This window comes from Vanellus vanellus (genome assembly GCF_965231255.1).
Source record: "Vanellus vanellus genome assembly, chromosome: 16".
Lineage (NCBI taxonomy): Eukaryota > Metazoa > Chordata > Aves > Charadriiformes > Charadriidae > Vanellus > Vanellus vanellus.
Window position 1 is genome coordinate 15,105,381 of NC_138921.1, and position 27,099 is coordinate 15,132,479.

The 27,099-nt window shown below is 42.1% G+C and overlaps 1 protein-coding gene across 3 annotated transcripts; it reads left to right on the forward strand.

Moving 5' to 3' along the window:
- The first annotated feature begins 295 nt into the window (after positions 1–295).
- On the forward strand, positions 296–27,099 carry PTPN11 (protein tyrosine phosphatase non-receptor type 11). Of its 3 annotated transcripts, none has more exons than XM_082491581.1 (16): positions 296–480; positions 5,126–5,248; positions 6,339–6,533; positions 7,595–7,787; positions 9,048–9,164; positions 9,689–9,802; positions 14,710–14,806; positions 15,434–15,513; positions 15,628–15,786; positions 18,959–19,090; positions 19,989–20,143; positions 20,841–20,908; positions 21,565–21,716; positions 25,382–25,494; positions 25,719–25,820; positions 26,853–27,099. In XM_082491581.1, the coding sequence occupies exons 1-15, from the start codon at positions 467–469 to the stop codon at positions 25,786–25,788; spliced, it is 1,782 nt and encodes a 593-aa protein (XP_082347707.1). In that variant the 5' UTR covers positions 296–466; the 3' UTR covers positions 25,789–25,820; positions 26,853–27,099. The 3 variants fall into 3 exon arrangements, with proteins under 3 accessions (XP_082347707.1, XP_082347708.1, XP_082347709.1); XM_082491582.1 differs by having other exon boundaries at positions 25,719–25,816; XM_082491583.1 differs by lacking the exons at positions 14,710–14,806; positions 15,434–15,513; positions 15,628–15,786.

Genomic DNA, 27,099 nt, shown 5'->3' on the forward strand with positions numbered 1-27,099 from the left:
GGGGACACCGCACACCCGCGTTCCGCCTCGGAGGGGCTATGCGGTGACCGGCGGCTCCGGGAGCGGCGCTGGCGGTCCTGCCGCTGCCCGACCGTCCCTCCAGCTCGGGGCACCGCCGAGGAAAGGCTCCGCGCCCACCCGGCCCGGCCCCGCGGGACGAGACTCCGCTACTCCCGCGGCGGGTACCACCGGGTCGGGCTCAGGAGGACCGAACCCCCGCGCTCCCGTTCGAGGCGGAGGCGGGGCGGCGTCGCAGCCCGATGACGCACGGGCGGGTGACGCAGGGCGGGCCGCGCCGCGCTGCGCTCCGTGCGCCTCCGGGGCCTGAGGCGGCCGTTGTTCACGCTCCCCTCAGGGCGCCCGTAGGCCGCGGCCCGCGCCGGGGGGGAGCCCACCCCCCATGTGAGACGCGGCCGTCGAGGGGGGCGGTCGGGAGCACCGCGACCCGCCAGCGCCACGGGGGAAAATGACATCGCGGAGGTGAGGCGGGAGCCAGCGGCGCCGAGCCCGGCGGGGAAGGGAAGGGGGTGGGCGGGCCGGGGGCCGCCTGCCCCCGGGGCGCGCAGGGCCCGGGCCCCTCCGCGCCCGCTCCCGGCGGGGGGGGCTGCCGGGCCGCGCCGCCTCCCCGCGGCCGGCCTGGCCTGGGAGGGCCTCCCGCGCCCCACGGCTGCTCCCGGTCCCGCTCCCTGCCCCTTCCTGCGGCGGGATGTCCCCGCTCCCGCCGTCGTGGGGCTGCGGCTCCCGTCGGGGCCTGGCTCGCTCCGCTCCCCGCCCCTCGCCTCGCTTCCCCCGGCGAGCGGAGCCTCAGCCAGCCGGCACGGCACGGCACGGCGGGGGACGCCCTCCCCGGTGGGGCTGGGGGCCCGGCGGGGCTCGGGGCCGGCTGGCTTCGGGGTCCGCCGACCCCCCCCCCCGCAAGGGCCGGAGCTGCCACAGCGGCGTTGGCTTCGCGGGGTGGTGGTGGTGGAGGTGGTGGTTCAAGCGAGTCTCCCCGCGCCCGAAGGTGCGTTTGAAGCGGAGCTGAGAGATGGATTTAATTGGTGCGGGGACCCACTCAGTTCTCGGGCCAGAACGCGAGGCCGGGCAGGGTCGCGTGGCTATCAGTAGTCCAGCACCAGTGATGTTACTGGAACTAAAACGGGAGCCAACTTTAAAATGAGTGTTAGTCAACTGAGCCGATGTGGACCCTCAGCTTATTAGCAGCATTCAATCTAGCTTCAAAACCTTGTGGCGTTGGAAAATCCCGATGATAAACAGTTGAATGTGTTTCTTTGTTGTAGCTTCTCACTGTCCTTAATGTGTTTTGATGTTTGCCTAGTGTTAGCAGGCCTTTTCGGGCTGAGAGGTTCAGGTGAATGTTAGACTTAAGAGGAATTACTGTCATAAAAAAGGAAAAAAGACGTTTATATTTTTATCTAACATATCTATGCTGAAATTTGATACATCTCTCTAAGTGATATCTATTAGAGTATAACCTTTCCAACATTGGGTTGTCCTCTTTCTTATTCTGCTTAAGATGGTGAAACTAGATGGGCTCGTTTTCAGTCTGTCGCCATTTATAGTTGAATTTGGATTTTGGCTCTTCTGAAGTGTGTGGAGGATCTCTAGTGTGTGTTGGGTTTTCTGAATGTCCCTACCCACGCTTCAGAACAAGTATATGAGTTACCTTTTTGAAACATTTGCAGACTTCCTCATTGACGGGAGTAATCCTCTTATTCTGCTCAGGTTTAAATTGTAACTTGTGAGGGAGAGTGAAAAAAGATGAGAAATATAAACTGATGAGCCTATAAATAGGAGTAATTAAACTACTAGTCACCACCTCCCTGGCTGCTGTGGTTGTGACAGCTGAGACTAAGAACCGGTTTAATCTCTCCTGCTCTTGAAAAAGTGATTAGAAAAGCCCAATCGTGGCATGGAAAAGTGTATTGATTTTTTTCTTTTCTCTCTTCAGTTTGGTAAGAGAGAAATATGCTGGCAGTGTATGACACAGATCCTGCTGATCTTCTCTGGACTATGCTAATAAAACAAGAAAAAGAGAGAATTGTAGCAAGGCTGTATTTCCTACCATATATTGGTCTTCAACAAAAGGTTTCCTGCTTAGCTGATACTCCCTTAGTTTTGTAAATGAGACCCCCACTATTTCACTGGCTACTTTTCTGCCAACATTTTCATCTTACTGTAAACTAATAAGGGACTTGGAATGGTACGCTGCTGAACCCCTCAAATCAGAATTGCTGTAAGGAGTATTCCACACATAGTGAGGACAGCCAGTTTAATTAGAGTGTGGGTTTATGTCTCCGTGTGTTACTTTCTTGATTGTATTTATTGGCTGTGATGTCCTTTGCTTGGGATAGCCTCTGCACCTGCTCGTAATAGAGGTTGAAGAAGGAAAGTAGAAAAAAAGTCTAAAATGCATTCCATCCCTATAAAAGGAAGTGTAAGAGAAAGTCCTCTATAGGGCTTACGTTACTGGTATCTGTGTCTGCAGTCCCCTTTGCTCTCTCCTCCAGTTTTGGAAGGGATGTAGCCGCCAAGGTTCAAAAGCACACATGTGATGGCAGTACTTCAAATGATGTGATCTTGATCACTGGTCCGGAACCATTTAACAGAGATCACTAACACCCCCATTTTTCTATTTGGGGTGCCTGACAAATGCATCTTCCTACTCAAAGCCAAAAATACAAAGATGAGAGAGCAGGAGTACAAGTTACCGTTAGAACAAAAGTTGCATAAAGTGCGATAAACTCCATCGGTTTCCCAGATGCAGCTTTTCTTTTGCTGCACTTACTTTTTGCCATCTTCAGTAGGAATATATGCATATGTGGGGGTGAGATTTTTGTTTTCAGACAATCGATCATCTTTTAAACCTCTCTTTTAAGCAAAAGGTATTTGTAGTCCATTCTGTTCATTAAATTATTACGTTTCTGTAATTTTACATCTTTTTAACAACTACTGTACAGTTACTTCCAGATGCATTAGGGTTTAGGGTAAGATATAGATGACATTATGTTAATTAAAGTTTATGGGATGTCACCATATAATGTAGGGCTGATTCCAAGAATTTCTTCTTTGTGTGTTTATACGTTTTTGGATATAAACTCAAAAACTTGCAAAGATGTCCCTTGATTCCGGTGCGTATTTAAAAAGCTTATAAACTGTTTAAAATGTTGCTGCACTTTTTTCTGTTGTCTCCTAATGGAAGTAAAATTTTGGAAGTGGAAGTGTTCAGAAAACGACAGGTTGGTCTGCACTATATTATTTCATGTTCAGTTCATCCCAGGTACCGATGCTTGTGCAGTTTCTTTTGTGAGATTTCATAAAAACAGAACTTTTCTTGACCTTAGTAGTCATTAGATAAACGTAGCATTATTTATTAATTCGTTCCCATTTGCTGTGGTAACTTGGAAGTGTTTTTTGATATATTTTTTTCATGATCAGAGCTGCATGGGTTTGATTTTTTTGTTGTTGTTGTTCTTCAGTTAAAGATATGGTCATATTCAGTAGTTTTTCTTGGTGCAAGCAGAATATCCTTAACTAGGAAAAAAAAGCAAGATTTGCAAGAGGAATCATTTACTTCTAAAATGGAATCGGTACATAAGTAATCCTAATTCCCATTTGAAAGGCTTGTTAGAGGTTTGGATATTTTAGAATCTCTAAAACTCCGGAATGTTTCCATGAGCAACAGTGCCCGAAGAGAATAGGCTGGATAAAGCTTTCGTAGGAATATTGTCAGGTTTTCAGAACAGAAAGAATTGCTGCAACAATTGAAGTAATAACCCTAAATTTAGACATGCACTTGCATATTTTGCTGTCTTAGCAACTTAGCGTGAAATGCTCACCCTATCAGGAATGATCAGAAATGCTATTCAATTTCTTATTTTTTTTTAGATACAGCACTCATATCTGTAATGAGATTGGTTGCGGAGTCTTTTGCCTTAATGTAATGTTTTGCTTTACTTTGGAGAAACGAAGAACCTCATGTACAAAGAGGAGTAGCCCGTGTTCTTTCTGCAGATATGGCTGTGCGTTTTCACTTGTGCCCTGTGTAGGGTCTGATTTATGGCAGCTCTGAAAAATAAAAGAGATCATTTAATTGCCAAATACAAGTCTGATGAAGCCACTAAAACCGTTCTTAGTTGCTGTGTCCGCTTCTTTGTCCCTGGGCTGTGTGGTGGTTTGTGTTTGGGGTTTTTATAAGTTTGTCTTCTAAAATTCTGCCTCATTAAAAACTTCTTTCATCCAGAACGCACAGATGTAGTTTAGTACTGCAAGAGCGCAATAAAAATCCTCAATTACAGATAAGAGGAAACGCAGATGTGTTAACTGAATGGCTAAGAATAAGCCTTGCAAAAGTTAACACCATAGGTGGGGACACTGAGCTTCTTAGATATAGACCATATACAGCTCTCCTTTGGCAGGGCACTATATTAGTCATTCAGAAGGCTGTTTGTGGGTGGTGAGTATCAATATGAGATTCCTCAGTGTTCGTATTTAAGCGGGGTATGTTCGGACCAGAGAAATTGCCATGGTAGTTGGAAGACAGAGCGGTGCTCTTGTGTCTGGCAGCGGTCAGCACCACGTTCCCGTGAGGAAGGTGGAAGAAGACCGGGCAACTGAAGAGCTTGTCCACAAGTTCCTTCCTGACCCCTATCAGCTGGTGGTCAGCCTGTGCCTCAAAGCATGAGGTTTTGTTAGATTTTTAACCTTTAAAATGTTGTCAAGTGTCACTTTAAATGTTTTTCTTTATTTTTAAGTATTTTTCCTGATTGTCGTATAGTTTTTGTGTGTTCCTGTCTTCCCGGAGTAAGGAAAATGACTTGTGGTGTCTGTTTACATTGTATGCCTCTGATATCATTTCAATCCAAGCAGTCTGAGTAGGTATCGGTATAGCTCTTTCACTTACAAAGCGTCTCTTACAATGCATGAAATTGTAACGCAATACGAAATGATTAATTTATACTTTCTGCTAAGGTAAAGATTCGTATTAATTTAGGAACAAAATTCAGTACCTCCTGGTTTTGAAGCTGTTGAATTGTTCTGTTTAGTCTTGTCATGTAAGTTAACTCTGAAAACCAGAAGATCTTCTATTTGTTTATTGACACTCTTAATTTTTAACCTCTTATAGATGGTTTCATCCAAATATTACTGGGGTGGAGGCAGAAAACCTACTGTTAACAAGAGGAGTGGATGGCAGTTTTTTGGCACGGCCCAGCAAAAGTAACCCAGGAGACTTTACGCTCTCCGTTAGGTAAGTTTTAAAAGTTTCTTGTCTTTCTCCCCAAATCCGTAAGTCTTCATTTGATGCTGTTCTGTGGGGAGAGGGTTGTAAATGGACTGTTTGTAAGAGAGGAAAGAAGGCTCGGATAACTTTTTAGTCAGTTCGCTTTTTTCCCTCTTCTTTTTCTCCTGTTGTCCCTGAAGAGGTTCTTAAATACTTCTACCCAACTTGGGGAAACTATAGGTTGGAGGGTAGTGAATTCTGATCCTGCAGAGAGACAGAAAAGTTAAGGGGAAGCAGAAGTTTCATGATAGCATTACTTTGTGCCCTTTAAAAATCTATTTGATAACCATGTGAAAGTAGCAGAGGTGATCTGAATTACTGATCAAGCACATGCAAGGAAATGCTATCCAGGGTCTCTTCTTACAGGAAAAGTCAGCGACTTTTTAAGGGCAACTGTGGTGGTATTTCGGATTCCAAAATAGGCTTTTTGTAACACTTGTCCCCTGACACCGTGTGTATAGTGGTAGGGATGGGGAAAGGACGGCAAGAGGAAGTAGATAAAGGAAAAAGGAAAAGTGGGATTGGTGATAAGAACAAAGCTGCTTGGATAACTTTGAGATAATGTTCTGTTGAACAGAAGGAAACTCTTTCAGAGGGCTGTTCTTCATTAATACTAGAGATTGGGGGAGCAAATAACTTACAGCAGGCAAAGGCAACTGTTGACTGAAGGAGAGATCTTGGCAGGTAGTGTGAACTTCTAGGGAAAGGAGCAAACAAGCTCTGATGGGTGTTTTGACAATGCTGAATTCTTCTCACCCCTCCATCCTTTGTGCTTGTGTGTGCGTGATTCTTGGGGGTCTGAGGGGCTTCTGTTGGAGATCATGAGGCCGCAGAGCTTAACGCTGGCTTCGAGGATCCCTTTGTTATGGAATTAAGAGGTTTTTTTTCCTTATTCGTCCTGACTGTTGGACATCCCTTTCTTCTTGCAAGCCACTGAAAGCACATTTCAGAGGTGCGCTATCTTAGCTGTTCTGCAATTTCAGTTGTAAAGTGATGCAAACGTAAGTATGGAAATCAGCTGATTTGTGTGGGTTTTTTCCTTTGTTTCGAATATTAGACGAACTGGAGCTGTCACCCACATCAAGATCCAGAACACAGGAGACTATTATGACCTCTATGGAGGAGAGAAGTTTGCTACGTTGGCTGAGTTAGTCCAGTATTATATGGAACATCATGGACAGCTCAAGGAAAAGAATGGAGATGTTATAGAGTTGAAATATCCACTGAACTGTGCTGATCCTACATCTGAAAGGTCAGAGAAATAGTGGTGAAAACCTCAGTGCCCACGCACTTCTTAATAAACACATATATTTATCCCTATTAACGCTACAGTCAGCTTCCCTTTGATGAAAGGGTGGCCACTCTTGTACTAAAAGTGGTCCCACTGATTTCAGTGAGGTTACTTGCAAAGCAGACTAATAAACATGATTAAAGGTAAAACAATCTAAGCCCCAGAACCGATTTTATTCATGATTCTTCCTGGTGTTATACAATACTGAGAAAGACATTTGGGGTTGGAACTCGATGATCTTCAAGGTCCTTTCCAACCTAAACCATTCTATGATTCTATGACATGCAAAACCTCAAATTGCTCAAACGCATGTTTTTAGGAGCATGGCTAGTAAGGAGAATCTGAGACTTTAGACTTGATGTATGCTGAGGAAGTATGTGTATGTCAGAAATAAACCTCTACGGCCAGTAGATATCTGTTTATTCTCAGAAGTGAAGGAACAAGGAAAAATATTAAACCCAAGTTCTCTCACTCCTAAGAATGGCTTGCATTTAACCGTAGTGGGGAGGATTATTGTCTTTTTGGCCATGTTTCTTGAAGAAATGAGATTGATGTGATTATCCTGTCCAGTTCCTGATGTGCTGGAAGGGTAAGGTCTCAAAGATTCTAAGTTCCCACAGGTTTAGCAGGAAAGTGCATCTTCATGAAGGAAATAAAAGAAGAATAAACGTGTTGACTGAGGAAGAGGTTGCAGCGTAAACTCGTGTTTATTGGACACCAGGGAATCCATTTGGACTGTTGTAAAAGATCTAAATCAAAGCTTCATTTGAGGCTTGTGTGAAATGCAAATTTCGGTGCTTGCTTTGAAGTGTTCCTGTAATCACTCGTGTGTATGTACATGTACGCTTTCAAGGCTTATTTTGTTTTTTCTTTTTGTAAACTGTGAGGCTTTCTGTGGGCCTGGACACTGTTGGTCAGTGTGCATAAGTGTTTTACTTTATTATAAATGCATAGAACAAGCGGATTCAGCCATGGCTGGAATGACCAGTAGGGTACCTGTCTATATCTTACTTTATTTAAAGGTGGTTTCATGGGCATCTCTCTGGAAGAGAAGCTGAAAAACTATTAACAGAAAAAGGAAAACATGGAAGCTTTCTTGTGCGTGAGAGTCAAAGCCACCCTGGGGACTTTGTTCTTTCTGTCCGGACAGGAGATGATAAAGGAGAGAGTAATGATGGGAAATCTAAAGTGACACATGTCATGATTCACTGCCAGGTATGATGAAGCACGAGCTTCTTTAACAGGGCTACTTCCATGGGCAGTGGGTTTATTCTAACAGAAGGGCCATCTTCCCCGTCACTACGGAGAGCTGACTACATTTCCCCTTTCCCTGTGGTACTGTGCGTGCTATATATCATCTGTTTGATTGAATTGACTAATTTGATAGCATCAAAATTCTATTAGCGTTTTATTTTTTTTGACTGCTTGCCTGACTGAATCGTGTCATGCTATACTATGCTGTCAAGTACCTTCTAATAGATTTGCTTTTGATTGCATCAGAAATCTGTCTCAAATCCTCTGCTGACGGAGCCTTTCATGTTCATGAATCTTCCTAAGTGAGTTGCAGTCTCCTGGATAAATTATATAAAAATATGACTAATTGGACACAGAGATCCATCTGAATATATTTATTTCTCCTGTCAGTTTATAAAGTTGCACCTGATAAATTGTCAACATTCTGTGAAAATTTTGAGCATTGAATCCGAGGAACAGTTTTAAATCTAAAGCTTGAATTTAATATAAGGTAGTTCTTCACCAAAGTATTATTAAATTATATTATTTTTATATTTTCATATATGCCATGGGCTACTGTTTAAAAAACCAAATTCTTCTGTTATCCTGAAAGATGGTGCAACATCTTAATTGTTTAAAAACAACTAAAGTGCAATAACAGAAATAGTTTGGAGATAGCAATGCCCTACCAAGACTGTAAAAGCTAAACTACCAGATTCTTTTTTTTTTTTTTGAGAAAACCTCTTTGATTTGCAGTTAACTGCTAGTAGCATTTATGACATTGAGGAAAATAACTTAGCATTGCTTCCTTAAAACAGGCATGGTGGCAGTCAATACCAGCGTTTCGGGAGCCAGTGATAGTCGTTTAGGAATTTGAATTGATTTACAAGGCTTTAGATACTTCTTTTTTATTTTATTTTTTTGGATTTCCTGGATTCTAATCATGTAGCTCAGGTAGCCTGATTGAGCTGACCGAACCTCAGGTCAGAAGGAATCAGCTCTCCTGAAAAGGCAGACAAAATGCTTTTCAATTAGATGACAAAAAGGGTAATGTCCTCCATAGTGTGTGTGTTTCTTTTTATTAAGATTCTACTATCCCTTAGCAGAAAGATTTTGCTAGATTCTTCTACATATAGTTTCAAAGAGTACTTCTCATGTGTTGCATAGCCTAAAGATGATATTAGAGTAGATGTCATTGTTTGAAGTGCATTTATTTTGATGAGCATCTGTCTGTCTTTCAAGGATCTAAAATACGATGTTGGTGGAGGGGAGAAATTTGACTCTCTGACAGATCTAGTGGAACATTACAAGAAGAACCCTATGGTAGAAACTTTGGGCACAGTATTGCAACTCAAGCAGGTGAGTGAATGGAGAAGACACCACTAAGCTTTGTTACCTTCAGCATATATTGTTCAAGTGCACGTGTTTTCATGTGTTCTGAGAGGCATTTTTTTTTTTAATTTCTTAACGCAAAAATGAAGAATTAAACTTCATGAAACTGGATGATGAAGTCAGTCATTTAAACAGGAACAATCTTTTATATGCCTGTGAAGGATAGACTCTTGTGTATCTGATGCATGCAGAACTTCTCTTTGTTTCATCATGGTCCGTAGGGATTGTAGGACTAGTCCAGAAATGGGACAACTTAATGTACAGAAGAACAACCATGAGACTTTACCTAAAAGCAATTGTTCCCTGCTCCCCTTCCTCTCTACCCTCACTGCCCTTCGTTGTTTGATTTGTAAGGTTTTGAAGTCCAAATAGGTGCCTCAATCCTAGAATTGCCTGTATGAAATATACTTGGTGTAGGGGATTTGTGTTTTAACTGTCTGCTCACAGTTGTCATTTGTTATACCTGTATTTAATATTTGTATCTTTCTCAGCCTCTGAATACTACTCGTATTAATGCTGCAGAGATTGAAAGCAGAGTGCGAGAGCTAAGCAAGCTAGCCGAGACTACAGATAAAGTCAAGCAGGGCTTCTGGGAAGAATTTGAGGTACTTCATTACATTCCAAGTGTTACGGTATTAAATCTCTACACTACTAAAAAGTTAGGTTTGTTACTGCCTTCCTGATGTTTTCTTATCTCCGCCTCCATCCCTTCAGATCCCTGTTCTTGCTCCCATCTCCTGCGTCAGGTACAGCATGGGTGAAAACTTTACCAGTTCCACTCTTGTGTTTGCTAGTAAAACAATTGAAATATTTGCCTTTTTTCCTGATTCTCAGAGCTAATTATGTTCTCCAATGCTAATTCATTCAGTACCTAGCACAATCCCTCCTGAATATCCTCCCCATCACGAGGGAGCCTTATGTACACCTGTATCTGGCCTACCAGGACAGTATCATCGGATCTGACCCACCAGGACAATTAATCAGGTTCATTCCTGTGTTCCTTTTCTTCATGTGGACAGGAAGAGGTCTGTAGGATTAATGTTTCTGGAGGCAAAGGACTAATTCCTAGCCGGTTACTCTTGGTGAGCCGAGTGCTAGTACAGTAGCGGCAGCTGGTGCAGTTGGAATACGTCAGGTGTATTGTGCGTATGAGGGGGGGGTCGCACCATGCGTTCTGTTGCATGTGTCAGTGCAGAGGATGTTTCAGTTTGCGCTCTGCTGTGTTTGGGAGGTTGAGTGCTATTGCTTCAGTGTGATTTCTTAGTCAATATATGCACTTGCCCTTGAGTTTGTGGCTTTTTGATAGCTGTTTTAGGGGATCTTAAAACTATTGTGAAGTAGTAGCGGTAGCAAGCTCTGAGATGAAGCAACATTGATTATATGTATTCCTTGGACTCCTGGAGATTTATTTTTGTTTTGTATGGGTGTTTCATTTCTGCCTGCAGCCAAAATTCCATTTTCCTCCCAGAAAGTAGCACTGCCTTTCCTGATGTCTTATCTGCACACCTCTGGTGTGTGTAACATAGCTGTGCTGGCCCAGCTCTCCCCTTCTTTGAAGCGTTAATGATTTCAGGGGGCTACTTATGTTTGAAAGAAAATACAACTGAAACAGTTAATTTTTCAAGCAGAGGAAATTGATATGAGCATTAACTAACACATTCCAAACTACGAGAGGCTAGCCTGCGTCCTGACCCTTCTCTGACAACTGGAGTCACTTAACAGCTGCGTGCAGGTGATGGTTGTGGCCAAAAGCTTTGGAAGTGTCTTAAATATAATGGACCACACGCACATAAGAAAATCACAGTGGAGTCTGGAACTCCACCAGCAGATGGCAACAGGAAACCTGAAAGACCCGATCTTTTGACAGAGACAGGTTTTGGCTGTGTAATAATGCTATTTTGAGAAACTTCTTGTATAGTGATGAGTTTGCAAAGCAACCGTTCTTGAAGAAACTCTTGATCAGACGTATTAATTATCTGAATGTGCTGTCCAGTCTGCTCTGAGATTATTGTCAGGAGGAGAAAAATAAATCCATGGAAAGCAAAAGACGCTTCTGGAGAGACCGTGTTTCATTACAAAAGTTGGTGGAATATAAGAAGGTGAGGTCGTGACAGTGGGGAAATCATAAAAAGAGGATTAAGCTTTCTCCTCTGTGCCCAGTGCACGGGGGGCAGTCCTTGACCCAGGGCTGCTGAATGGCCAGACTCCCACCTGGAGGGGGAAGGGAGCCAGCAGAGGCTGCTCTGGCCATTGCTGAGGACCTGGGACTCTGCTTTACCCTGACAGGAGAGTGGTGGATCCCCTGGGGGGCAGTTCTCGTCTCTTGCTTGAGAACCTCACCTGGATGTGAACCGGCCTCAACCTTTGAATTGGTTCTCTTGCAGAGTTCAACACGTGAACTTTGATATGGGGCCTGAAGGGTCGGGAGGATTAGCCCCACCTGCTCTGATGGCTAAAACTTCGTAAAAAGCAGTTTACTGATGTGCTTTATCATATCATGATACAGTCATGTAGATTGCGCCTGTGATCAGCGTGGTTTAGCCTGGACATACATTTGCAAGTTAGCCAAGCAAAGGGTGTCTGTTGGCTTCCCTGGAGACTCATAAGCATACCTTACTCTTATTCAGAGGGCATAAAAAGGCAAAAATGTGCCCTGTTGGCTTGCCCTTCTTGTAATTGGTGCTGACTTACTAAAAGCTATGTGAATTAGTGGTTGTTTTTTATTTTTCCTTGAGGGAAGCACTCTCGTGTGGTGCTTTTAAGAGTGGATTGTTGATTTGTCAAAGTATGACTGAACTGTTACTTGACACTGATGACTTATTTTCTGACCTCTGGTCTTTGTTGAATAAATTTGTCTTGTAATGGATTTATCAGTTGGTCATCTGCAGCAAGGTGTTTTCCTGGTGTGTGGCTTTCCTGAAGAAGAGTATTTGCTAGCAAGCCACAAGTCTTACAGAAAAAGTAAATGTAAGAAATGAATGATTTTACCTGTGAGGCACTGCACTTCTCTTTCCCCTTCACTGCCGTTGGTGAGGTCAGCACTAAGTCTTATTTTTTTTTCCACTGTATTTTTGGAAATGAAGCAGTCTCGTCGCAGTTTGTGTCCTGCTTTTTCATTCACCTCAGGTAAGCTCTAGCTGTCAGCCTTGGTGGCAGGAGGCAGGGCAGCAAAAGTCCCTGTTGTCCGTGGCTCTCTGCCTGTGCTGTTTATGATTTGGCAGTCCAGATGGTAGTTATAAATTACTTGTCTTCAGGCATATTTAAGAATGTACCTCTTGTCCCGTGAACCACTAGACAGAAATGTCGACAGTCATAATGTTTTTGCTTCTGACAAATGGCTGTTTGGTGAGCTTAATTCTTGGATGTTGTAGTGAAATCGAGTGCTGTGTTTCAGATTTATTGTTGCATTGTCTACATCTCTTAATGGGCTTGTTAGAAGTCGCTGCTGCTCATGGATCTCTCTCAGGGATGCTCAAAGCGATAATAATTAACTGTATGAAGTGAAGATATGTTTGAAGCCATGGTTTCCACACACTTAATTGTTTCCATTTTTATTTAACCTACTAGCAAAGTTTAGCTTTTGGTTCTTTTGCTTGGTGTTTCACTTGGCTGAGACTCAAAAGTGTTAATATTCTGTAAAGGTGCTGGGTGATAACGGCACTGGAAAGACTCTGGCAGTGTGGCAGGAGGTGAGCTTACTGCAAGGTGCTGTTTCACCCATCGCTAGTGGTAGCAAGCAATGCTTTATGGGGATGTGTTTTCTGTCTTTGCTTCGTAAGCGTGAAACCTCACAGCTCTCCTGTTTGCTTTTGTTCTTTGGTTTTTCCCTGTCTTTAGGATGAGCCTAATTGTCCAAGGTCACTAAGTGAGGCAGTAACGATAATGGAGACTGAAATAGAAGTGAGCAAACGTGCCTGACATGCCCAAGCTTCAAAGTAAAAGCAATCTGTCCAAGAGTGTTAAGGGTGGTAACAGCAAGGGGAGCAGCTTCCAAAGCCCAAGTGTTCCTTTTAGTCAGGCCAGTACTGCTTTTGGGATTAAAACTTGGAACAAAGGCATCGAGATTATGGTCCCTCCAGCTTCATTGCAAGTAGGGAGACTTGCGACTAAGCAGCGTGGCTGTGCAGCATGGAACTGGTGTTGTCCCTGCTGTATTAATTGTGAACCAGGCACCGAGAAATTAGCTCCTTGCCAACAGGAGAAATTCCCATGCAGATTTATTGTTTCTGCACTGGAGTGATTTATGGATAACACTGTTTGTAGTTACCTAATGCCCCCCCCCTCCTCCCCCAACAGGGTAGTATGAGAAATTTGGCGCAAAATTTTGGACTGGTTTAGTGAAATGGCCTTGTGTTGGTAGGAGAGAATAATTGGAGCACTTAAAAAGTGTTATGTGACTGTGGTGGGGGGTTGTACATTGGCGCTTTCCCTGTCTCATCCATAGCTTTGAAAATACTGTAGCATTCCCGTGTGGACTTTTGTTTGGGGGGAATAGACAAGAATATCGTCCTAATACTTCCTAATACTGCTGAAGGGCTTTTCACTGTGCTTGCTATTTAAATACAGTTGCTTGTGTTGATGTGCTTTGTTGGGTTTTCTCTTTGCTCCTTCCTCCTCTTTGCCTGTCTAGAGTTGGTCTGGCAGCAGCTTGCAAGGATCTGCTCTTGTGGCGTTGCTGTAACACAGCCTTCATAGTCTCGGGGACTTGTTTTGGGGGCTTTTCAGCACCGTTAGTACAGCCTTGCTGTAGCTGAAGGAGCTGAAGAAAGCTGATAAGGCCCGGAGGAATCCAGTACGGCCTATGCAGAGATGCGGTGGTTCATGAAGTGCCTTCCTCCTGCAGGTTGGCAATGTTTTGGATGCGTTAGTTACTAATCTGTATGGGTACTAAAGTTAAAAAAAATTCCACCGAACTGGCATTAACTCCTTACCTGCCTGATTCAGCAAAAAGGAGAAATGCGATAGTACTCTTTCCTAACTTTTATGCTTGGTGAGAAAGACCTAGTGATAAATATGTTTATTTGCACCTGCTCCGTAGAATGCTGCTTGTGTGGTTTGGTTTATTTAGCGTGCCTTTTAAGATGGCCACATTTCCACAGGCACGATTTTGTTGTCTCCTTTGTAACCCTTTACGGTTTCCTTGCACAGTGCTTTACAGCTAAAAGCTTTAAGGGACCAACTTGCGTCTGCTTGCTCAGAACAGTATCGTGAGGACTTGCTGGTTATATTTGTGGTTTAAAGAAGCTTTGAATTCATAGGTGTTTATAATTACCAGCTGGAAAATAGCTTGCCTTGTCACTCATGCTCCTGTGTTTCTTACATACCTCGGAAGCGATGCTGTACTAAGCCTGAACGGACATATCCAGTACCTCTCTCTCTTTCTCTGACTGTCTGGCATTATAATCGAGTATCACCATTTTTGTGAGAAAGGATCGCTATAATGACGGTGAAACAGCCCATGCTTTATCTGTGCTGTTACAATTTAAATTTTATTTGTGCTGTTTTCATTTAGACTTTACAGCAGCAAGAATGCAAACTTCTCTATAGTCGTAAAGAAGGTCAGCGTCAAGAAAACAAAAACAAAAATAGATACAAAAACATTTTACCCTGTAAGTATTGATTTCTTTCATTATAACATAAGCCTGCTACTTTTATATGCGTTACTTTCTGGAGCTCGTAAATACAGGGTTAATTAAGCACCACTGTGCTTTTTCTTCTCCTTAGTGATAATTTCCCTTCTTATGTCGTCAGTATTAGCCCATGCAATTTCCAATTTGTGTTCAAACATTGACACTTTGTAGATACCGATACTTTGATTACCAAATATTGTTTTATATCTTCAGCTTTCACTTTAAAGCATCACATCCCTAAACTCTTATTCAGCAAACTGGAATGCTTAAATTTAAGTTAAGAGGATTAATTTGTGGTACAAAGCTGCATGGTGCGAATCCAGCAGCCATTTGCCTTGACTTAATGCTTGACTGTCCATGTACTTATGAGTTACTAGGGGGCATGAGTGCTTGTTTTGATCTAGCTTGCTATGAGTTGGCTGCTTGTTTTAAGAACTGGCAAAAGAGGAAAGGTTGAATATTCTAGCAACTAGTTTACTGAGTTTGATAACTTCATAGCTTCTGGTAGCAGTAAGAAATGTACCTGTCTGGGGGATATTTAAAAATAGCTGTATGTTCACAACTGTGTGGGATGCAAGCGCTTAACGTGCGTATATATTCTTCCAGTTGATCATACCAGAGTTGTTCTACATGACGGTGATCCAAATGAACCCGTTTCAGACTATATCAATGCTAATATTATTATGGTAAGTAAACTCCTACCTGCAGGAGTCTTGTTGGCGCAGCCCATGTCTGCCCACTTAAGTCCAGGTTAGTCTTGGTACCATTTGTCACCATTTGTTAAATTGTTTTTTCTCTAGCCTGAGTTCGAAACCAAGTGCAACAACTCAAAGCCAAAAAAAAGCTACATTGCTACTCAAGGGTGCCTACAGAATACAGTGAATGATTTTTGGAGGATGGTGTTCCAGGAGAATTCTCGAGTTATTGTTATGACAACAAAAGAAGTTGAAAGAGGAAAGGTAAAAACAGACTCAAACTGCCCTTAGGAAAGGTCATGGCATTTGAATGCAAGTAAGGACTAAACTGACTTGGTTATATCGATTTATATGCTGACATCTGGTGTGCCGCCACTGACTTTGGAGACCTAGAAGGTGCTGAGCGTCCTTTTTTATTGGTGCCTGTGAGAGTTGGAGGTCTGATGATATGATAGGAGCGTACCCTCCTTTTTTAACGGTTGACTGATTAAATTTTAGCTACTGAATGCGAATCTATGTATTTTAAAATTATTCGGGGGATGTGGCACTGGAATGCAAGATGTAGCCAAACAGGCATTCTGCGTACTTGAAAGGGTGAACTTCCTGTTCTTGTAACAAAAGTATTGCCATTTATTTCAGCTTTCCAAGCTTGTGTAGACTTTACCGGAAAAGCAGAACTGTGGGACTTTATTTCTATAAGAATGAATTTAGGTGATATTGCTTCTTACCTAAAAACTACAATATAATGTGAAAGTTATTGCCCCATACTCACCTCATTCAAGTCACATTGACTAGACTCTACCAGAATGCTGTTCTCTCTCCTGGCGTTACTTTCTGTGCTTGAATTTGATAACATTCTCATTATGTGCTGAGCTAGTGATTACAACTGAAACTGTACCTGGTTAGGAATTGCTCAACCAGGTGCGGTTTAGCACTTTTATTCCTAAAGTCAGGGCCTTTGCCCTGTTCTGCGTGAACACAGCTGCCTGTTCAGCCTCAGGAACCTGCGAGGCCCTTGTGAACTGCTCTGGCAGTATTTAATACTCTGAAAGAGGAAATTTTCCTGCAATGCTGTATCCCAAGAACCTTCATTTTACCTTTTAAGTGCAGAGATCTTGTCCTGTTCACTGTCTTCTGGCAAATCTGAGGCTCTTACTTTGTTTCTGGGTTCTAATGACATATGGCAGGAAACAGGAATAGGAAATAGTTGAAGGCTGATATTCTATCAACAGTCACATACTGCTTCCTGTGTATAGTACAGTCTTATCTTTGGAATGTGTTGCTTCTCATCTTTTTTGGTAAACAGTTTCTGTTCTCTTTTTTTTTTTTTTAAGTTTCTCTGCTTTTTCCACGTACCATTGTCTACCTTTTCCAATAATGCAATGATCTGTTTCAGAATGGAAAGTTGTTAGCTTGTTAGATGAGTGTCCCTTCCAAAAAAAACTGAATTGAAAGTATAGCTAATGTTTTTCCATGGGTGACTGATAATTGCAGGGGCTCCTTACCACTGCCACAAAAAAAGAGGCTTTGTGTATACGTACTGAAGACAAATAGCAGTAGATTTTTATGGGCTTCTCTTCCTAATCTGGGTATCAAAGCTGCCATTGGTGGTGTTTGTAGAAACTGTTAGATTCTGTCTTGGGAATTTTAGGCTTTGTAAACTTCTGCCCATCCATCACCCTTATAAAGGGGCCTGATTTGTGTTTCCTTCCTGGGAATGCACTGAAGGAGGGAGGTGCTACACCTTCCCAGTGACCTTCCTCTTAGATCTCTCTCTTAGAAGAACAGAAATAAATTACAGGGTTGCTCTGGAAGAGCTGACTTGCATACATTATTATTTTTTTTAATAACCTACAGAATGGCCTGTGCTCCTCTGCAGGTTCTCCATGATTCTTTCCAAATTTTGCTAAGCCTGTTTTCTGTGCTCTGGCTGTATAAAGCATTTTAATGTGTTATTACTTAATCAGTGCTGCATGCATTGATTTTTTTTTTTTCTTCTTTTTAATGCCTGTTTCACTTCTTCGAGAATTTCAAATAACAGTCCTGATATAAAAGAAAAGCTTTTTATCTCAGGCCAAGATACATTCAGCTGTGCAGGAAGGAGAGAAACCTCTACATCAGAGATGACTTCAAGAGCATGTTGCCTAAGGAAGTGAGGAACTGTGAAATGTCTCAGATCTGCATACAGTTCTGAATGTGCTTTAGAACACAATGTAGAGGCAGCAAATACTTACAAATTATACTGATGGTGTTTTGGAGGCAGTCCGTTGAGCTGAGAATAGACGCACCCCCTCTATCAGACTAAAGCTGGTTTTAACATTGTGTGTTACTGTTCAGACTTGCTATGCCAACTGTTCCTGTGTTCAGAGTTCTGTATTGAAACGGCAAGTTATGTTGGCATATGCCAAGACCAACATCTTTTCTTCAGCTCGTACCTTTTTGGAGGTGGCGGGGAAAGAAGGGCAAAAGTAACAGAAAAGCATCTTGTTGCCTAAGTAGGCTGGAAAGCATGTGTTCCACCATCTCTTACTGTATCTTGTGTTGGCAGAAGGAACTTTCTTGCTGCTGTGTTTTCTCATAAATATGCAGTAGTAACTGCAAATAGGAAATGTTTCTCCGTAGTACTCGGTGTTTGGTTGGCATTTGCTGTCGCTGGAAGCTGCATCTATATACCCCCTATAATTTCTCATTTGTTACTGCGTGTACTTGTATTATGTTCACAGGCTAAGAGGATTCACTCTGTCCTGAGCTTTTACAAGAACCAAATGAAAGTAGTAATAGGTGAAACCATTCTTCAGTGGCCGGAATATATCCCTGGCCAAAGATAATCTTGCGAGAGAAGCAGCGCAACAAAAGCTCTACGTTTCAAAACCTACGTACGCAAAAGGCTTCAGTCCTGTGGCACAGGGAGCAAGTCTTTGTTCCTTTGGTGATTGAGAGCTATGTTAGCCCTTTCTGCTCCAAGTGATGAAAAAGCAAGCGTCTAAGTTTCATTTCTTCTAAAAATGGCTTATACCTTTGACTTGTATTTATTTTGCAGGCTGTTGGGTTTTGACCGTGGAATAGCCTGTAAGGCTACAGCATTCCACTGGAAACTCGTGGTATTTTGAAACCCGTAGTCGGGTGGAGATACGAGTATTTTAATTTCCGTGTTTTGAAACTATTGAGGCAAAGCAGGTACTTAGATGATCATGAAAGCTGCTAAAAGGAGAGATTGCCTGTAGCTGTTTGTCTGAAATCGTCTGGCATTTCTCATGGGGAAGGGAAACTTCCCCCTCAAATGTACTTTACCCCTTTACCTTGTCAGCTAGCTGGCCAGTTGGCGCTAGTAATTGTCTTCTATGTACTCAGAAATAAAAGCTTCAGAAATGGGTTTGTTAACTAGTTTACGAACCAGCCTTCTTACTGATTGCTCTTTTTTTTTTAAATCTTGCAGAGTAAGTGCGTCAAGTACTGGCCTGATGAATATTCCCTAAAGGAGTATGGTGTTATGCGTGTTAGGAATGTTAAAGAGAGTGCAGCACACGATTACACACTAAGAGAACTTAAGCTTTCTAAAGTTGGGCAAGTAAGTATGTTAGTAACTCTGTCCTTTTAATTTAGGTTGCAGATCACAAAAAAAAAAAAAAATTGCAGAAATAGACTGTTTCTTTGGAATCAATAAAAGCACTAAGAGATTAATAAATTGAGCCCTGTCTCTTTCTTTGAAGCTCCAGGTTTAGTTCCATACATCTTTCTCTTTGTCCTTGGAATAATTGAAGGTTCTTATACCTAAGCACTTTTTTGGCAGAAGATGCATGGCTGCAGAGCTTTGAGGAAATTTGGAAAGAGGGATGATGCTTTTAAGTAACTGCACTTAAGTCTAGCTAGGCATTTGCTCCCTTTCGTGGAGATGGGTGCACTAGAAGAATGGTGTTGTGTGGGTCCAGGATGTAGAAAGAACACTTAAGGGAAGCAATAAAAAAGATGAGGAAGGAAATAGTGAACCAGTGTCGAAATAGCACTTCCTTCTTAAGGGACAGTTTGGATCAGGGTGCAAAAAGAATTGTGTAAGAAGCAAATAAGCAGAATGGATTAGATTGGTACATCCATGGGATGGAACCGAGTAAGAAGAAGTGTGTAAGGTAAGTGCCACTAAGTAGGAATGATGAGTAGGACAGATGAAGGTCCCTCGTTGTTGGTCACCCTGAGACAGAACTTTGCTGTGGCTTCTAAAGGTGAAGATGGAAATGTTGGAAACAACTGCATGAGAAAGAGGGAGCCGAGGAAGCAGGTGGTGTGATTGACTTGTCAGGTCAAGAACAACTCTGGCTTGTTCCCTCCGTTGAGGGTTGTGGTGCTGTGGGTACTGAGTAACAGGTTGGCTACGCCACTCCCTGATGCGCCTCAGCTTTGGAACATAAATGCTTTTAGTTGGATTTTGATCTGAAGGATTTTGTTTTCATCTGTTGGCATCTTCCTTCCAGGGGAACACAGAGAGAACAGTCTGGCAATATCACTTCAGAACTTGGCCTGATCATGGAGTCCCGAGTGACCCTGGTGGTGTACTCGACTTTCTAGAGGAGGTGCACCATAAGCAGGAGAGCATTTCTGATGCGGGACCAGTTGTGGTCCACTGCAGGTATGGTGGTGTACTGCACCTCTCCTACGACTTCCTAGGCCTGTGGAGTTCTGTTGGATCCCTCTTTCTTTTTCTTTTTTTTTTTTTTTTTTAATGTGGGAGGAGCTGAAAATTTTAAAAGACGACAACTTTCTGCTAGAGCTACTCAGACTTTCTTCCATCTGTCAAGGTGTTTGTGCTTTCTGTTTTGCAAAATGATATGTTCTAGATGGGTGTCAAATGGTTGCCTTCTAAGCAGGCTGTCTTTCAGAGCATGCATGTCTGTATGAGTAAGAATTTCTGGTGTTGTATAAGAAGGTGGTGCCAGTCTTGGCTCGATACATTTCAGGTGCAGGATCACGGGAATTCTAGTCTCCCATCCCACACCCTGTGAGTGCTCTCTCCTCAGTATCGGCTTAGAAATGAGATAGTTTTTATAAGGCAAAGAAACATTAGATCTGACCTTTTAATTTTTATTTTCTGATTCAAGGATGTTAATAAATGCTGACATACAGAAGTGCTGTTATAACCTCTGTCTCTTCCATGTTGTGTTGATTAGGTCTCTAGTTACTTTTGGCTGTGTGGCTGGGTTTGACTCTGGCTATAATTTGGAAGTCTAATGTCTCTCAATGTTAGACTCTTACTCGGACTAGTGTTTTGGTGTCTGTTCAAAAAGAGCAAAACAATTAACTTTATTTTCCCCCTTCTCTCTTTACAGTGCTGGGATTGGGCGAACAGGAACTTTCATTGTGATTGATATTCTTATTGACATAATCAGAGAAAAAGGTAGGTTCCTTCCCCCCCTTTTATTTTCCTGTGGGACATTGACAGATGCATCACAGTAAAACAACAGGAGTGTTCGTAGAACAGAGGGATTCTAGTGATGCTACAAAGTAGGTGTGTGTGTTTGCATTGAAGGGACTTGCTCATTCTTCTTGACTTAGCTGGAATCAAAGTGCTGAAATGCTGCTCCAGTTCAGCGTAATGAAAACTTTCAGCTGAGGATTAGCCAGGAGTCTGATAATGGTTTTTTATTATTATTTTTATCATTTATTTTTCTTTTAAAATCATTCATGAGTGTGTGGCTGTGAAAGTACCCTTGCATGCTGAATTTGAGTAACTTGTTTTCGGAGAACGGTGTTGTATTTATGTATAAACTGCCATAAACACTAAATCGACATCCATGTTGAGCTAGGTTGTGTTTAAAGTTGTCTTGGGACAGTGTGAAGTGTTGCAGTTTTCTCGCCCAGGGCAGCTTTCCACATTATGCTACACTTCTACAGATCGGTGTATTAGTAGTCAAGCACGAGTCCTCTGTTAAATATTAACGATCATTGCAAGATCATTCGGCAGTGCTGTCTTCTGCTGGAAGATGAGACCAACCTCTCCTCCAAAGACAAAGTTTATTTTACTCTTCTTAACATTATGATGATTCTTCCTAGGTGTGGACTGTGATATTGATGTTCCAAAGACCATTCAGATGGTGAGATCGCAACGGTCAGGGATGGTTCAGACAGAAGCACAGTACAGATTTATTTACATGGCAGTACAGCACTACATTGAAACGCTACAGCGCAGAATTGAAGAGGAGCAGGTATATTTGTCCTAAATACAAAATGTTATGTCGGAACATGTTATCATTTGAACGGGGAGGGAGCAGAGTTGCTCAGTTGCTGCCTGTGACTTTTGGAGGTACGGCTGCTGCCTGTATAACCAACGCCTCATGAAAAGGCTGTAACCTGTTAACCATGTTCAGAGAAGTTAGCCTGTATTTCAGTTCATTATGCTTAAGATTATGCTATTAGGTGGAATTAGAAAACTGTAAAATAAAGACAGTGTGTTTGGCCACTGGCAGAGGAAGAAAATCAGCAGTCTGAGAGACTTCTCCATAAGATTGCAGCTAGTACTGGTTTACCTTCCATGAAAATGCTTGCGTGTATGGGACCTGTCCCCCAGTCCCTGCACCCCAGATCTCAAATTCCCTTAATATTATCTAGTTTTCTCTGCAAGAAGAATTAAAGATAAGGCTCTGTTAATTAGTACAGAACCTTGCGCTCTGTTGAGTTTTAAAGAGATTTCAATTCTGTTAGCGATATTTCTAAAGCATGATAATCAAATTCAAATGCTAGTCACTCTAATACCAATTCTTGAGTCTTAAACTACATGTTTATCAGTAAGAGGTAAGTATGCTGGACTGAAAGATTAAAGAGTGAGTGTGGTGATCTTGCAATATAGTGTCCAACAAAAAGCAGTTAAAGGAGCGATTTGAGATGAGAAAAGTTTTGGAATATATGGTGACAACTACAAGACCTTGACCTCATTCTTCCTGTTTAAGTACTTCATTGCACTCAAATTCTACAGTCTTACAGAAGTTACCTTGTTTTGTAATATAGAACTGACATTCTGCTCACTGTTGCTTTCATTCTCTGCCCTAACTCTGGTCATCTGGGAGTTTTATCTTTTTGTTTCAGAATTTCAGTACCTTTCTGCAGCTGGCTTGCTGCTCAGGAGGTAAACCCGCGGAACTGATCAGGCAGATGTGGGGAGCTGTGCAGTTAGCGCAGTGCCAGCTGTGAGATGTAATCCCTGTTTAGAGATAGAGTGTGCCAGCTCCAGCTTGGCACTCTTGTCTGGCTTCTTGCTGCTTTGGAGTGTGGCAAAGCTTATTTTGTATTTGCCTACATGATGTAGGTGCACTGTTCAGCAGAGAGGATAGAGAGACTTTATTCCTCTCCCCAGGACAGCTGTTGTGTGCTCTGATGGTGATTAGACACAAAGTGAAGAACAAGAAATCCCTCAGGTGTACTTTTTTTCCTGGCTTTGTTGTCTCACTTCGCCTTTAGAGCTGCAGCATATCTCTGTGTGTGTAATTATGCAAGCCTTGCGTCCTCAGCTTTTTGAATATGGTCTCTTTCTACTGCTGCCATTTACAAAGCAGATCAGTACCTCTCTCTTGATCATCGTAATGGGTTTTGAATAGTATTTTTGCTATTGCATGGAGCAGTGTATTTCTCCTACAGCGATGAGGCTCAGTTGTGTTTCATCCTCTGTTCCGTTACTAGCTCAGAAGGCACAGGTATAAAAGTTAAAGAAACTGGAAATAGAGCATTGCTTTACTTCAGGAGGTCTTGACCTATAACTAGGGCTAGTGGCAGCTATAGGAATAAAACAATATAGACAAAAGCAAAGCTTTGCGGTGACTATAGCAACTAATGTCCTGAAATAAACCTGGTGAATTGGGAATGCTCCAAAGCATGTTTTGATAGAGCAGGAAAAAAAAAAAAAATTGGCTGCGTAGTACAATACTATGCAGAGTGCTTGAATTTCACCCCAATAAGGTAGTTTGGGAATGGAACGCTGTGTGTTTTGAGAAACTTTAACTTCTGGAACCTTCTTCTCTACTCTTGCTTTAATTGCAGTTGCAAAAGTTGGGGAAAAAAAAACGGTGAAGTCAATTAGGGCACCTTTGTAGGAAACAACATGAGGTGGTGCTCCCTGTCTGCTTTTCCATCTGGACGAACACAAGCTTTCTTTTCCAGTCAGAAGTTAGGTAGTCGCACGAGCTGGCCTGTTGTCGTGCAGGACTGCCGTCCAGCTGGGCTGAAGAAGTGGATACGTGAATAGCTGCATCCGTTCACGTAGATGTGCCGGCTTTTTGTTTGTATTCAGGAAAGCATTTCCCTGCTCTGCTAGCATTCCCTCCTGCATTGCAATGCTGAAAGCCTCAAGTTTTCATAGAGTTAAGCGTTGTGTAAAATATTGCCTGTCTCCTTACAAGTGTAGAGGAAAAGCAAAGTTAATTTGTTTTAGTTTTGCTTTGTTGTTTTTTTGTTTTTTTTTTTTTTTTTTCCTGTGGATATGTGTATATTGTCTTACATCTAGGAAACAAGTAGCTTGTACCACATTTCTCTTATTCTGAATTAGAAAGGATAATTCCAGTGAATTGAGAGGAAGGAAGAGAAGCCAGATATCTACTTTTTCTTGGCTTGTTTTATCTGTTTCAGTCAGCTTAAGTAATAGAAGAACTGACTGATTCTTTTTAAATTGCTTCTACTGTACAGTACATCTGTAACTTGAACCACCATTCATCGCGCGGTTTGAGGTGGAAATCGAGCTCTACTTTTGGGCTTCGGAATTATTATTGGCAGGTGAGGGGCTTGTAGCCGTAACACCATACAATGCAGTAGAGTTTGAACTTTTGCATTTTGTATAAATCTTACTTTTTAGCATTAAGTGTCCAGGTAATTGATCTGGACTGGTGGTCTGTTTGAAAGGGATTTGTTAGGAGTAAGTAGGAGGCTGAGAGGGGAGAAGTTCAGTAAAATAACAGAACGAGTTGAGCAAGTTTTGAGCAAGTCTCAGAAGGCCATCTCGGAAAAACTTCAACCTACGTTGCTGTACAGAGAATTCTTAGTGGAAACTCAGCAGCCAGAACTCCCCAGAGGCTGTGAGAACTTCTGTTGCAAGATTGAATCAGGCCAGTTATTTAGTACTTGTTTGAGTATTAAAAAGCAACCCGAAATAAAACAAAACACCAAACCCCACACAACCCCCCTCCCCCAAACCCAGTACCCAGTAAAACTTTAAAGTGAGGCTTTGATTTATACGTAGGTTTTGGTGTATGGGTGTGTTGTGAATGTTTGTCTTGAAAAAGAAGCAAGCCATATCCCCTTTCTTTCCCAGTGTCGCTTTGCTTGCTGGAGCCTTCAGTAAGTATCTTTAGATGAACGCCAGCAAAATTGGCTGCAGCTTGTAACATATGCTGCAGAATACAAATAACAGCTTGGGTTCTTTTTATATCAAACCTAATGGGCTAAGATGTTGTTTTATTAGAGATCTTGTGAACAACGTTGTTACTCATTTGGCCACATCTCCAAGCTGGAAGTAAGGTCAGTGGGAAGCCCACTGGCTGGTACCGTCTCTTAAAGAATGAAATGTGGTTTCTCCTGCCAAGTAAGATGAAGATTGCGTACGAGTGCTGGCTCATAAGGTTGGTGCGTCCTGCTGGAGATGGTGGTGGAAAGAGGAGTACTGAAAAGTGAGGCTTTGCAGGTCTTGTAACAAATAGGTACGCCCAACCTTTAGGTCCTATCCATGTCGTGCATGCGGTCTGCAGAACTGAGCTCTCTTCTGTTCATAGACAAACCTTTTTTCTAAAAACATAGGTGGCTAGTTATACATGTAATTTCTGCACTACTTCCTTGATTGTTTTCTATTAGTAATTCAAAACCCGGCTTTTTGTTGTGTTTTGCTTCACAGAAGAGTAAGAGAAAAGGTCATGAATACACAAACATTAAATATTCTTTATCGGACCAGACAAGTGGGGATCAGAGCCCTCTTCCACCCTGTACCCCAACCCCAACATGCCCAGAGTAAGTTTGCTTCTGTTAGCCTGTAAGTTTTTAACTGTACTAACTAATCTTCAGGGACTTCAAATGAGAATGAGTTATCATGGAATCTGCCCGAGACCGTCGCCCTGTGCTTTGCTCTTAAACTAAATTGAGCAAAATAAACTGTCACTGAATTACATTGGTGTGTACAAATGCGGTTTTCTCAAACTAGATTCTCTGGCCTGTAACTATTTGTTTCATTTCAGAATGAGAGAAGATAGCGCTAGAGTATATGAAAATGTGGGGCTGATGCAACAGCAGAAAAGTTTCAGATGAGAAGATGTACAGAGACTTCCATGCAAAGGCAGGTTTGTATGTTCAGGAGCGGGTGTGCGTGTCCAGCCTGGAGTTGTGGGGTTAGGAGAAAACGTACACAAACCTGAACCATGAGAAGAGCTATAGGAAGGACTTTCTAATGCCTGAAATGCGTGTAATCCAGCCCCCTTAGGGCATTTAAATTCCAGACGCTAATTTTGATTGAGTTGTGTCTGTGTCTGCCCTTTCAAAACTATGTGGGATATCAACCTGGTGGTTTGGTCTTTGTTTCATGCCCTGCCCCACCAGTGCCATAAGTTGGAAGTCTGTTATTCAGGATTCTGGAATTCTGCATGCTAGCAAAGGATAAGTAGCAACTACAGTCTGAACCTTCTGTGTCTCTTCTAAGTGATCTTTGATCCTGGTCAACGTTAAGGATTTGTGTCCGTTTAACGAGATTCAAAGAACACTTAATCTCATGCTCAGCCTCCTGAAAGATGCGATGAGCAATATTGCTGTTGTGCCTGTCTGCTGTGAGCAGTTGGTGTAGTCTTATTGTCGTACTAGTAAAAATTCAATCCTTGCTTTTGCTGGGAGAGAAATCTAGATTCTTTGTTGTTCTAAATATCTGTTATAATTTGGTTCTTGCAATCAGACAACTGAATATATATATATATATATTATTGGTTATTAGCTAATAACCAGTATCTGATACTTTGGTGAATGGGCTTTGAATTTAAGGTGTCTTTAGTCATTAACTTCTTTTGGATTCTAATCTAAAGCCTTTTGTCGCCTTTCCCCCTGTGTTTTCAAAGACCTCAGAAATCCTATTTTCCCTTTTCCGTTTGGTAACTGTAAGTGTGTTTCATCCATTTAGCTCAGGGATCTTCTCCAAGTCTATACACTATTGCATCTTCTACTGTCAAAGTACCATGCAGTTTATAAGCAAGGTTTGAGACTTTTGGTTGAGTGTAAGGCTTTCTTGAGTCAAAATTGAGCCCTTATGTATAATGTCAGAATAAGAAATAACTGCTGTGTTTTCTTTTCCTAAATAATTTTTATTTTCTTCTCCCTTCCTTTCCCAGAAATGAATATGGTTTTTTAAAAAGGTCAAGAAAGAGACAGAAGAAGCTTCACATGAACGGTGAACTCTGAGGGCTTGGTACCTTTTTATTTACGGTTTTAATCCTTCAACAGTAGGCAAAAATTAAGACCATCTACAGATTGTTTATATCTCTCTTCTCCATTACCTGATTTACAATTGCTCAGTTTCCAAATAAAAGGAAATCGTTTCTACAAGGTAGGCAACTACTTTGTGGAGTCAGTTTTGAA

What these genes read in the sequence shown, in the direction of transcription:
- PTPN11 (XM_082491581.1), top strand. An exon ending in AAGAAGTTGAAAGAGGAAAG is followed by an intron (nt 15,787 to 18,958) that starts GTAAAAACAGAC and finishes TAAATCTTGCAG; the next exon opens with AGTAAGTGCGTCAAGTACTG. An exon ending in TGACATAATCAGAGAAAAAG is followed by an intron (nt 20,909 to 21,564) that starts GTAGGTTCCTTC and finishes GATTCTTCCTAG; the next exon opens with GTGTGGACTGTGATATTGAT.